The sequence below is a fragment of the Alnus glutinosa genome, chromosome 5 (assembly GCF_958979055.1).
Source record: "Alnus glutinosa chromosome 5, dhAlnGlut1.1, whole genome shotgun sequence".
Taxonomy (NCBI): Eukaryota; Viridiplantae; Streptophyta; class Magnoliopsida; order Fagales; family Betulaceae; genus Alnus; species Alnus glutinosa.
In genome coordinates, this window is record NC_084890.1 from 21,008,363 (window position 1) to 21,021,236 (window position 12,874).

General features: G+C 37.3%; 1 protein-coding gene across 1 annotated transcript in view; it reads right to left on the minus strand.

Annotated features, from left to right (window-relative positions):
* Positions 1-204: 204 nt before the first annotated feature.
* The window catches only part of LOC133868456 (uncharacterized), a 41,934-nt gene continuing 29,264 nt past the window's right edge, over positions 205-12,874 (minus strand). The window contains exons 13-21 of the mRNA XM_062305357.1: positions 8,567-8,620; positions 8,302-8,376; positions 8,015-8,090; positions 7,728-7,827; positions 5,919-5,988; positions 4,961-5,034; positions 2,683-2,792; positions 1,719-1,976; positions 205-874 (exon numbers count right to left, since the gene is read on the minus strand). Of these exons, the coding sequence (XP_062161341.1) occupies positions 603-874; positions 1,719-1,976; positions 2,683-2,792; positions 4,961-5,034; positions 5,919-5,988; positions 7,728-7,827; positions 8,015-8,090; positions 8,302-8,376; positions 8,567-8,620 (1,089 nt within the window). The 3' untranslated portion in view covers positions 205-602. The remainder of the gene's footprint in view (positions 875-1,718; positions 1,977-2,682; positions 2,793-4,960; positions 5,035-5,918; positions 5,989-7,727; positions 7,828-8,014; positions 8,091-8,301; positions 8,377-8,566; positions 8,621-12,874) is intronic.

The following is a 12,874-nucleotide window of genomic DNA, read 5'->3' on the forward strand; positions in this document are numbered from 1 at the left end:
CAAAATGATCGAGTTGAGACAGTAGCGTAAACAATGATCATTATGATAATTTTTGTATCATAGTGATTAGTGATCAATTTAATATTACGTCCAAATCCCAATGACCAATTCAGTAAGTTAGTCCAAAAAAAAACCCTCAACAAAATGAAATAAAACTCGTGATATCACAATTGCAAACCATAAAAAATAGAGAGACAAATATAATTCACATAAGGAACCCCTGCACTTTAATTGTAATCTCCAATCAAAATGTGAAATATTCAGTTGCTTTCACGTTTAAAAAAAAAAGACCAAATTACCGGCTTGCTACATACAAAAAACCTAATCCAATCAACGCCTCAACCTTGTTTACAAAGCCCAAAAACGGCCTCCCAAATTCCCAATCCCCACCATCTTTTGAGCATCCCATGGGCTAAGAGGTCTCTATTGGACCAAAATACAAGTAAAAAAGAATAATATTACAAATCAAATAATGTCATCTCAGTGAAATGGATCCGTTTCCTATTAATGTGAAAGACAATAACTAGAACAGTAAAAAATTGTACAAATATAAATCTTTTACTCCTTTGTTCTCCTTTTTCCTATGTATTTCATATCTGAGATTAGGACGTCCGGTTTTTTCTCTGTGCACCCAAACTCTGAGAAGTAGGCTTGGCTCCTCGACCTCGACTAGCTGATAAAGGCTGAGCCCTGGTAGCGGGTGCAGGAGCAGCAATGGAATTCCACAGGTCATCATCACCAGTAGCTGTCCCAGCTTTTTTCACATTCAAAGGTTTTGACAGAGTCTTTGGAGCAGGGGCGGCAATGGAATCCCACAGATCGTCATCATCGTTTTTGGAAACCCTTGCTGTATTTTTCGGTCGTGAGCTTGCAACTGAAGGAAGGAAGGTTGAATGAAAAATCAAACAATAAAAGCAATCAGAACCAAAATATATATCAGGAAGGATCAATGCTCGAGTATGTGAGCACGAGATGAGATCTAGTAAATTTTGGTTCTTAATGTGCGTATTTTGAGTGTGGTGAAAAATAAAGCAGTAAACAATAGATTTATCCACTCTAAAGCAAAAATTTTAATCAATTCATTTAACATGTTCAGAAACACAGTAGATAATCCATAAGCTGCTATTGATCTAGAGAAGAAACAGTCTTGCGCAACAGGAACATCCTCCATGTTAAAATTGACAATCCTAGCCGAGATTTCAATTGATTTAGTCCACATGTCAAGCCAAATGACAGAAGCTTATTTGACACTTCTAAAATGAGAGGTACTTCAAACATTCATCAGATTCCCACCACCAACCAATGTATTCAAAGCTGGACTTAGGCGGGGCTACACCAACCAACTGAAGACCAAGGCCATCAATTGATCAGGCTTTTGAAGATGTTTGGCAACATATCTATCAAGCATGCTTATTGAAATTCAATATATAAATTTTTGAGTGATGCTACATGTCACCCCCCCTGTTCTCCGAAAATTGGTGTGGCTTTTAAAATCACCATTGGATTTGTGATATATCAATTTTAGATTTTGATTTAATGGTGATTTTAAAAGCCAGATTAGTTTTGGGGGGACATGCGGGTCACATTTAGAATTACTCTAAATTTTCTGGTCTCAGACAGGATGGGCTAGATTTGGGTTAACCAATCAACTCTTAAATCCACTTTTACCAAATGGTAAAATACTGCCAGCAAAATACAAGTTGAAAGGAGAATCTAACCTTGTTTTGGCTGTGACACAGGTTGAGATACTGGCCGCTTTTGAGCTGCTTGAATGTTTGCAAGAGCTGGTGATGGCTTTGGCTCTTCAAGAGGTTCAATATCATCCCATCCATCCTTGTCATTCTCATGCTCTTCATGAATTCCATTTTCAAGTTCTCCCCAGCCATCCGTTGATGTAGGGGATGCAGGCATGGGTTGATCAGTAAAATCTGAGGAGGAATTCCCAAGGACAGGTGCTGTACTTGGAGTCTCCATCACTAGTATTGTCACGGAAAATCAATATTATTAAAATTGAATTGTTGAATAATGCATTTGTAAACATATGTACCCAGTGGAAGTAATAATAAATTGACAGCATCATCCAATATTAGTGACAGTGCGTAAACATAACTTCAACAAGAATACAAAATGAGCATAATTAACATATTCCGTGCTACCCTATTCCTAATTTAAAGGAATACAGTACATAAAGTCAGCCTTTCTCTACCAACTCGCACCCCTTTTCTTCCAACAACACAATAAAAGCAGCCTACATGCATATATGTATGTCCCAAAGTATCCATTTATTATTATTATTATTATTATTTATAAGCAAAGTTGGTCCAAAATAATGAAGGAATATATTTCACTTCATTAGTAAAATATCGACAAGACAGGAGGCTTTGATTTATTCATTTACCTTTTTTTTAAAAGAAAAAGGCTGACAGAGACAACATAAGCTCCAATTAACAAAGTTGGATAAAGCAGGGTTTATGGCTCTATTAACAAAATAAGCTCTTTTGCCATGAAATCTTTAAAAAATTATCAAAAAAATTAATCCAGTAATTCAAGGTAAGTCTATCCAACAGCCCACAGGTAAGCTTGAGTGGAAAAACAGATTTTTTTTTTTCCTTAAAAAAAAAAAAAAACCCAGATTTGCAATAAGCCAATAAAGAGAAACCAAACAGTTATCAAATTGCCTACCTAAGCTGGCATCGGAAGAAGTAGAAGTTAGAGTCACGCTTGAAGTCACAGAAGCAAGTGAAGCTTGTTCAGAAGGTTTGCCCTTAAGTGTCAAGGAGCTCATGGCCCATCTGCATAGGTACCATGAATTTCAAGTCAATAGTGAGGTAAAGATGGATTTTCTAATATGCCTAGGTGAGAACTGAAAGAAAAGAGAATCAAATAGAAAAATAAAGATAAAGTAGAATAAAGAGAAAGTAGAGACACGAGAGATTTTACGTGGTTCGGTCTATGACCTACGTCCACAGGATAAAGCACAAAGGACTACATTTTACTTTTATTTCTCTTCATATTTTCGCAATTCAATAGACTCCTATTTACAGGAGGGGTTGGGTAGATAAGTATGGTAATCAATCAATGTGATTTGATTACCATCAAATCTACTACAAATAAATCTATCAAATCAATCAATTTGATTGATTATAATTACAATATATTTCTCAAACCAAATACCCCAATATATGGAGATCGAGCATATACTCTAAGATCCCCTGCAAACTCAAGGTGGAAGATTCTGAAATCTTGAGTTTGATTTTTTTTTTTTTTTTTTCGTCTTCGTCTTCTTCTTCGAGCCATCTGGAGGCTAAATGGGCATGGGCTTAAAATAAGACCAAAAATGCCAAAATACAAATAATGGGCCAAATATGAATGCCAACAATGGGCTAAAATGGGCTTGGGTTTGAAACAATACCACAGGAGCCAAAAATATATGGGGCCAACTATGAGTTGAAATGGACATGGGTTGAAATAATACCGCATGCCAAAATAATATAGGCCAACTATGGGCCAAAATAAAAACCAACAATGGGCTGAAATGGGCTTAAGTTTTTAAACAGTACCACAAAGGCCAAAAGATGGATCTGGGTCAATAATTGGACCAACAATAACCAAAATAATGAACCAACAAAGGGCCAAAATAATATGGGCAACTTTGGCCTTTTTTTTTTTTTGAACGAGAATTCTGCCACTACAATATCTATGGTGATGAGATTTGCAAGAGTATTGACCATCAAGAACATAACTACGAAAAAAAAAAAAAAAGTGAAAAAAGAGAATAATTCAAAGGACCATTGGATCGAACACTAGTATTAGCATATAGCTCTAATACCATGATAAAGTCCATTAACTCTTACTCTTCCACAAAAGGCACTTTAAGGAAAAATGTTTGCTAAAGGCTTATAAAGCTTACAAGCCAAGTATACCTTGGCAATGTGGGACTCTTAACACGCCTCCTCACGTATGGTACTATTATCCAAACATGTGTACAACGGGAGGGAAGGCCCAACATTGTCCAAGGCTCTGAAGCTTTCATACCATGAAAGAAAAGAGAATCAAATAGAAAAATAAAGATGGAGCGGAATAAAGAGAAAGTAGAGACACGAGAGATTTTACGTGGTTTGGTCATAGACTCCTATTTATAGGAGTGGTTGGGTAGATAAGTATGGTAATCAATCAATTACCATCAAATCTACTACAAATAAATCAATCACATTTGATTGATTATAGTTACAATATATTTCTCAAACCAAATTCCCTAATATATGGAGATCGAACATATTCTCTAACAAGAACCAAATATGGAAGAATAAAATCAGGTAAGACTGTAATAATAGAACAGTTCAAAAGCAATTGAATCTACCAAAAAACAGGGACAAATGAAGACTTAACTAATTGTGGGCATGTTTGGATATCTGGATGTCTACAGCCTCTTAAAACAATAATGTGATTTACAATTGAATCTGATTGCAAGAGTTGCTCTTTTTAAAATATTAAAACTGTATAACCACCAAAACAACATAAAGTACATAGAAATGAGGTCATTTACTTAAATCCATAAAATGACTTCCTTTCCATCAAGTGAAAAAAAAAAAAAAAACCTCAATAGACTTGGTTAAATGCCATAAAAAAACATGGTAAAAAAAAATCCAGATTTGAAAAAAAAAAAGAAAGAGAAAGAAAAAACCTCCCAATTATGAGTTACAGTTTAGGCTCAGCAAGAGAGAATGGATGATTCAACCAAAAGGAATTTTTATTTTTTTTTTTAAAGAAAAAAAAATGCCTAATTATACAAGACAGCTACACCCATGTGCTCCTACTACCCAGTCACATAAAAGACAACAGCTTGGAATAATTTCAAGTGAACTAATAACCTCAAATTGGCCCAACTGTGGGTATTCTTTTAAGTGAAAGAAACACACACACACACACACTAAAAAGTAAAAAGCCCTAATTAACTCACCCAAGTAAACTTGCATTTCCTGGTATTGATGGTATTCCAAGGCCTGTAGCTCCAGTGGTATCTCCTGAATTTGCCTAAAAGGAACAATTGGGGGGAATCAAAATAAAATTTTATGAAAGAATGGAGCAGAACGAAACATCAGCATGATGAACATTTCTCCTGAAGATTCAACTATTTCACAATAAAAACTAAACCTTAAAAAAAAAAAAGAGAGAGAGAGAGAGAGACTGAAAGGAGAGGGAGGAAAAGGAATAAAGAGCAGGAACAATATAGAAATATTACTTCCAATATCAAAAGCAAAACTAGAAACGCACAAGCCATAAACTATTCACTCTTAAATCCGAACTAGAATATGTGCCTTCGAACGTTTGATCAAGATCACATTTATGATAAGAAGCTAATTAAAAAATAACAACATTTTAGCTAATTAAAAAATAACAACATTGCAAAAAGGTTAAGGCAGGAAACCCCATTTCAAAATAAAGAAGGCTGCAGACTCATTTAAGCAATAATACACATAGGATACATAATTCGAGTTTTTCTGAGATAACTTTAATCCAACAAGGAACGTGTACACAGACACACTGACTTTGCACACATGGCAAAGCACCAATAAGCTTCAGATCAGGTCATATCAAGACTGTTCTTCAAATAGGGATGCTGGAGTCACTACAAAAGACACTAGCTTGAAGGATGCTATGGTAAGCAAAGGTACTTGTAATACAACAGCCATCAAAACATAATGTCGCAAACTACAACTCAACCAAGTGTTCCATAACAGATGGAATGTCAACAGGAAATACATAAGATTGATTTAGGGAAAAAGTGAAAGTCACTAAACATAAGCTACATGGTACATAGACATTCAAGCAATACTTTTCTTCTCAAATATCTACATTCAGATTTAGAAACAGAAGATGTGCTTCAAATCAAAAGTGACAAGAATTTAAAAACACACCTTCTCTTGGTATTGCTTAACAATCTGCAAAAATTGTTCAACAGCTTGAAATGCCTTCGATCGCACATCACTGTTCAAAATTAACAAAGAAGACAAGACAGTAGCTCAGATGATCTGATGAGCATCTTTAAGGAACAACAATAAGACAAGTACTCATTGTCAGGAACATACAGCCTCGAGATTAGTAACATAGGGATCAAAGACCAGAAGAGAAAAGGGGGAGGAAGGGGGGACACGGGTGAGATTAGCATTGTTGAAATTCAACACATATCCCCACTAAGAATTATCTTAAGTTAATAGTACTGATGAAACAAAAATGAGGTCTTAAAACTTAATCAAGTTTTCATCTCCTGAACTAGATTTTTTAAGGACCACAAATTTGTCAACCTACACCACTTTTAAGTGTAGCACGTCATACAGCATACCCATAGGTAGCCCAAATAGGTCAGGAAACATTATATCCACGTACATGTTTCAGGAAATTATATCCATGTACAATATATCCATATACAACGAATCTAAATATAGCAAATGACAAGGTAAAGAAAAATCATTAAGTTTCAGGAAATGATCTCCTAGAATTTCAAAAAAACTCCTTTCCCTTCCCTCATTCCTTCCAAGATCATGGGGCCTCGGAAAAATAAGGATAGAAATTTTCCCTCCTAGCTTATAGAATAAAAATTAGTTAGCAGTACAACAAAATTTTTATTAAGTTAATGATAAAGAGCAGACCGATCTTTACAATCATTCAAAAAACATGACAAAAAGATACTTACCTCAAAATATGTTAAAAAAATGAATTTTAAGAAAATTTCAACATTTTTTGCTCTTAATAATAGGAATGTTATCTTAATGTTTGCAATTGAAGCAAAACTATTGAGCCTAATGATCCTAACACTAAAATTCCCAGGACAACAGGTGCAATGTTAATAGTAGAAAACTACAGAGGTCAGTGTTCAAAAACCACAAGCAATGTTATTTCACAACCATCATGTCTGCTCTCTATATCTATGACAAAATCCTATCTTAGTAATCAAAGAGAGGAAATCACTGGATCAAGGGCACATTTAACACTACAGCTGGAGGCCCCTGGAAAGTGTGAGCCAGGGGAAAAGTTGATCAACGTGAGAAACAGTGGCAGAGGTAGCCATTATTCTTTAGGGTCGCCATATGCAATGTTTTTTTGATAAGGCCATATGCAATGTTCATGTCATATAAAAGTTGTATAACATGAACATCGCATATGAATGACTAATTCATAAAAAGGTAATATTTAATTTGTGTAACAAAAAAAAAATTAATTAATTAATTATCAATATAAGTATAACTTTTTTAGTTAGCCCTGCGAAAGAAGATAATTACATGTGCTTAATTATTAAATAAATTTGAACCATGTTTCTGAGAGAGTACATGAATGACTGATTTTATTTGGTGATTTAGGGGTTATATGAGATTCTTCTCATCTTTTGAGAGGTATTTAAGTTCTTAAACAAAATTTGAAAAAAGAGAAGGGAGTCTAGTAATGGATGAGAGAGAGAGAGAGACGGAAAAAGTCAAGCTAGTGGAAACAAAAGGTGAAACACAAGAGCTTCTCAATTTTTTTTAAAAAAATGGGAGTTGGTAGAAATGAGGCATGCTACAAAGAAGACGTGGTAGGCTGGTACATCACAAACTTTAGTGTGTGCCTTTGTGTGTTGTCTCTAGAATAGAAATTTATATTTTACCAAGAGGAAAGTGGAAGTCATATGAACATGTACATGAAGGGGGGAAAAAATGAATCATAGGCAAATCATCTGAAGAATACTCAACCTGTCAGGATCAATTGTAAGTACAACAACATTTGGAAGAATCCGAGTTGCAATCTCAGTGATGTCGTAATAAGAACTGGTTGCACATAGAGCCATGATGCCTGCCACAACAAAATTTTAAATTGTTCAATAAACTAAATGGTACCACAATAGTTGGAGTTACTAAACATTGAACGCATAAAGAGTAGAAAAGGAGTTTAAAACACACAAATATGTTTACGCCAAGAATTTTCTTAAAAGTTTGGTAAAAGAGTAGCCATAGACCGGCACAATGTAGAGTTCTAATACCTGCTCCCCGCGCAGGTGAGAAAGTGTCACGCAATGCACGAACAGTAAATGCATTAATCAAAACTCTTTTCCTTGTCTGCATTGTAGATCTGAACCCATCAGTTGAGACTCACACAAAAGGAAAATCTAAAAAAAAAAAAATTGCTCGGGATTGATGAGAAGGACCAATTATACAATCTTATGAAAGAAAGAAAACAAGCCATTTGAGAATGAGTATATCTAACAAGAATTTCAAGTTATTCAGGATGCAAATGAATCAATAAAGGTGGCAATTTGCTGATACTAACCCCTTCGTTTAGGTAGGTCGCAATGTTTCCAAGTAAAATGGTAGTGTTTGTTCTAATTGCTGGCTCTTCGTCAACCTGCAAGGCTTACAAAATTGAGAACCTACAGCACATCAAAAGAAAAAAAGCAAGCCTTTCAACTACATCAACAGAGGCATTCAGTGATCAATAAAATCAACTTCAACACTTAAATGGTAGTCTAAACAATAAATTTACAACCAACTCTTTCTAAGCTTCACTTCTCTAAACAAAATGTTGAAGCTATTACCTGTAACTTGGAGAGATACTTCAATAGTGAACCTGAAATAGTGCGTTGAGAAAGCTGCAAATTCCAAGTGAAATATAAATAGCTTAAAATCACAAATAATTCTGTCATTCAATGACAAAATGAACAAAAAGAAAATCTTAAAATGACAAAAACAAATACAGCAAACAATCATGACACCATGACATGCAGACTGAAGATGAAACAAAGGACAGATGCAGGATACATTATTTGCCAGTAAGTATTACAGTAAAATGTCAATCACAGCATTAAATTAGCGAAAAACAACAAAACATTGAGTGGGGTCAGCATTACTGATCCTCTGCCATTTTGCTCAGGTAATAGATCTGACTCATGCACATCAGATCTGGAATTCCCTTCATGAGAACTTTGCTCAACAATCCCAAGCTCGAGAAATGCAGCTGCGATTGGCTTCTCTCCTACTTCCAGGATTCCTATGCCCTTGCTGGAATCATTTTGGTTTTCTATCTTCAGATTACCAAATTGGCCGAGGAATCCTTTATCAGTGGTTGTGAATGACCTATTTTTCTCAATCTTTTCGACCTTGGTTCCGTAGGAGCAAGTAAAAAAGAATGAGAAATAGAACCATCTGATTTGGCGAGCTCGAAGTCGACTTAAGCTATCACGCTTTGGGGGCCTTCACTCCCCCCCTTTAGATAGCGAGAAAGCGGTTGGCAAGAAGGGCAAAGCGAAAGCTGGAAGCTCTAATGAAACTGTGAATGTGATAGGGGATAAGCATGACAAGGCAGAGTCCTCGACAGTAAATGATGAAACAGAGGCTGGTCAAGGGGTGAAACTCAAATTGCCATAGTTCGCAATTCTTTGTCTGATCCTCCTGTGTATTCATCATTGCATCCTTTTTTACTTCAATCTGCCTATATGTATACCATATAGTGGTTTACTTGTCTTCTTTTTATTCTCTCAATGTATACAACAAAACATTGAGTGGGATCAGCGTTACTGATCCTCTTCCATTTTTGGCTTCCATCTAGGTCCATATTCTACATCAAATCACACGCCATCATGTCTTTTCTAGTTCCTTGATCTTGCTTTCCCTTTGTCCTTCATCTTGTCCTTGCAGTGTGTTAGTGGGTATTGCTGTAATATGTATACCATATAGTGGTTTACTTGTCTTCTTGCTATTCTCTCAATACATATATAATTCTGAGTGGGAAGTAGGGTTAGTTGAATAATCATCTTCTCCTGCACTTTCGCTAATTTTACTCTTTCTTTAGCCCTAAGATTGAAAAAGTGCACTCAACTTAATTCAAATCACCCTAATCTACTCATGAACCAAGCACCTGAGAGGACGTTCCTGCATCTTATCCATAAGGGGTGCCATGATGCAAGACAGCTTGCAAGAGTGCCCAAACCGAAAGGTCTCCACCAAGAAACAACTGATAAGTCTGGGAATTAGTAAATCTCAAGGATGCCATTGCTTCTTTTTTTTTTTTTTTTCTTAAGTAATGTATATTTCAAAAAAGAGCAGAGGGGCGTAAACCAAAGTACACAGGATGTATACAGGATACCCCTAATCCAAAGAGAAAAAAGAACACAAATCTAAAAAATCAGAAAAATAACAATCCGACATAAATTTTTTTTTTTATAAGTAAGAATTCATTAAAAAGTGCAGAGGGACGCAACCCTAGTACACAGGAAATATACAAAGGAGCCCCTAATTAGATGACCGAAACGAACAAGAAAGTAAAAAATCAGCATACGGCACACTACCCAAGCTATGCGCCGACACCCAAAGATATAACATATTAAGCACATTTCTACAAAGAGCCCCAACCTGAACCTCCACATCCTCAAAAAGCCTAGAATTTCTCTCACGCCACAAGCCCCACAAAACACAAAGAGGAACCTGCTTCCAAATACGGTGAACAGAACCACGACCCAGCAAAGTGCCCCAAGCACTCAATAAATCCAAGGCACTACTAGGCATAACCCACTCCACCCCAAACAAACTATAAAAAAAACTCCAAACAACCCGAGCCACGTCACAATGGAGAAGAAGGTGATCAACGGATTCCCCATGCTTTTTACACATAACACACCACTCAACCACCACAATACCACGCCTTCGTAAGTTGTCATGAGTTAAAATCTTTCCTAAAGCTGCTGTCCATACAAAGAACGCAACCCGCTTCGGAGCTTTAACACGCCATATACCCTTCCAAGGAAAAGAAGCCGCCTCGTGACAAACTAAAGCTTTATAGAAAGTCTTCACTTCAAAATTCCTCCTCTTGGAAAGAATCCACACCGCCCTATCAACCTCCCCATGCCGAACCCGAGTAGAGTATAACTATTCGAAGAAGGACATCACCATCTCCAACTCCCAATCTCGAGCATTGCGCGTAAAGAGAACATTCCAATGAGCCACACCTCCTACCATAGACAAATTATCCACCATCCAAGCAATTGGAGAACGCGCAATAGCATACAAAGTTGGAAAACAAAGCTTGAGAGGCCTGTCCCCACACCATAAATCATGCCAGAAGCGAATATGGGACCCATCACCCACCTCAAAACGCAAAAACTTGGCAACATTATCCCACCCCCTTCGAATAAACTTCCAAACACTGACACCATAAGGCCCCCGTCACCGGTAAAGAACACCAACCTCCCCTCACACTCCCATACTTCACCTCAATCACCGATCTCCACAAAGCATCGAACTCCTAAGAAAACCTCCAGATCCACATCCCCAATAAGGCTTGATTAAAATTAATAACATTACGAACTCCCAGTCCACCAGCCTTGATTGGAGAACAACTACGATGCCAATTGACTAAATGAAATTTAGTCTCATCACCCATACCATTCCAGAGAAAATTCCTTTGAAGCCGCTCCAGTTTTTTAGCTACACTCATAGGAATAGGGAACAAAGATAAATAATAAGAAGGAATGCTGGAAAGAGTACTGTGAATCAACGTCACCCTACCACCCTTGGATAAATAAAGTTTCTTCCAACTAGCCAACCTTCGCTCCACCTTCTCAATAACCCCATTTCAAATAGAAATAGATTTGAAAGACGCCCCCAACGGCATACCCAAATAAGTCATCGGCAGAGACCCAATTCTACACCCCAGAATATGTGCCAAAGACTCCACATCTTCCACCTCGCCAATAGGGGCCAATTCAGATTTGCCTAAATTGATCCTCAACCCTGACACCGCTTCAAAACATAAGAAGGTACACCTCAAATTTCGAACGTGCTTGGCCTGTGCTCCACAAAAAATTAAGGTATCATCCGCAAACAATAAGTGATTCACCACTAAGCTTCATTACCCCTAATGCCCACTGAGAAGCCTGACAACAAACCTTGACGCATAGACGCATACAACATCCTGCTAAGCGCTTCCATAACCACCACAAACAGCAAAGGAGAAAGAGGATCACCTTGCCTAATCCCCCACGAGCTCTGAAAGAAACCAGAAGGGGTACCATTAACCAAAATGGAAAATTTTACTGTGGAAATGCAACATTTAATCCATTCCCTCCGCCTCTCCCCAAACCCACATCTCTGAAGCATGTAAAGAAGGAAATCCCAATTCACGTGATCATAAGCTTTCTCCAAATCCAGTTTGCACAATAACCCAGCCGGCCCTGACCACATTTGGCTATCCAAACATTCATTGGCTATAAGAACTGAATCCAAGATTTGCCTTCCACCAATAAAAGCATTCTGAGAGCTCGAGATAATTTTCTCCAACACTGATTTGAGCCTGTTAGCAAGGACCTTAGAAATAATTTTATAGACCCCTCCCACCAAACTAATAGGCCTAAAATCCTTAACCTCCAACGCATCTGCCTTCTTAGGAATTAGGGAAATAAAAGTTGCATTCAAGCTCCTCTCAAACTGGCAACTATTATGAAATTCCGAAAAAAACCGCCATAATATCTTTTTTGAGAACCCCCCAACATTGCTGAAAGAACGCCATTGAAAAACCATCTGGACCCGGAGCCTTATCCCCGTTCATCTCCCGCACCACCTCCCACACCTCCTGCTCCTCAAAACCTCGTTCTAACCAGAGACACTCATCCGCATCAATGGAGGAGAAAGAAATCCCATCCACCCTAGGCCGCCACGAACTTTGCTCGGTGTACAGAGAGTCATAATAATTCACAATATGATCCTTAATTTCCACCGGATCAGAAGACAAAGCCCCATTGATCCTCAAGACTCCCACATGATTGTGCCTCCAATGGGAATTAGCTACCCTGTGAAAGAATTTAGTATTATTATCCCCTTCCTTTAGCCACAGAGCCCGAGATTTTTGCCTC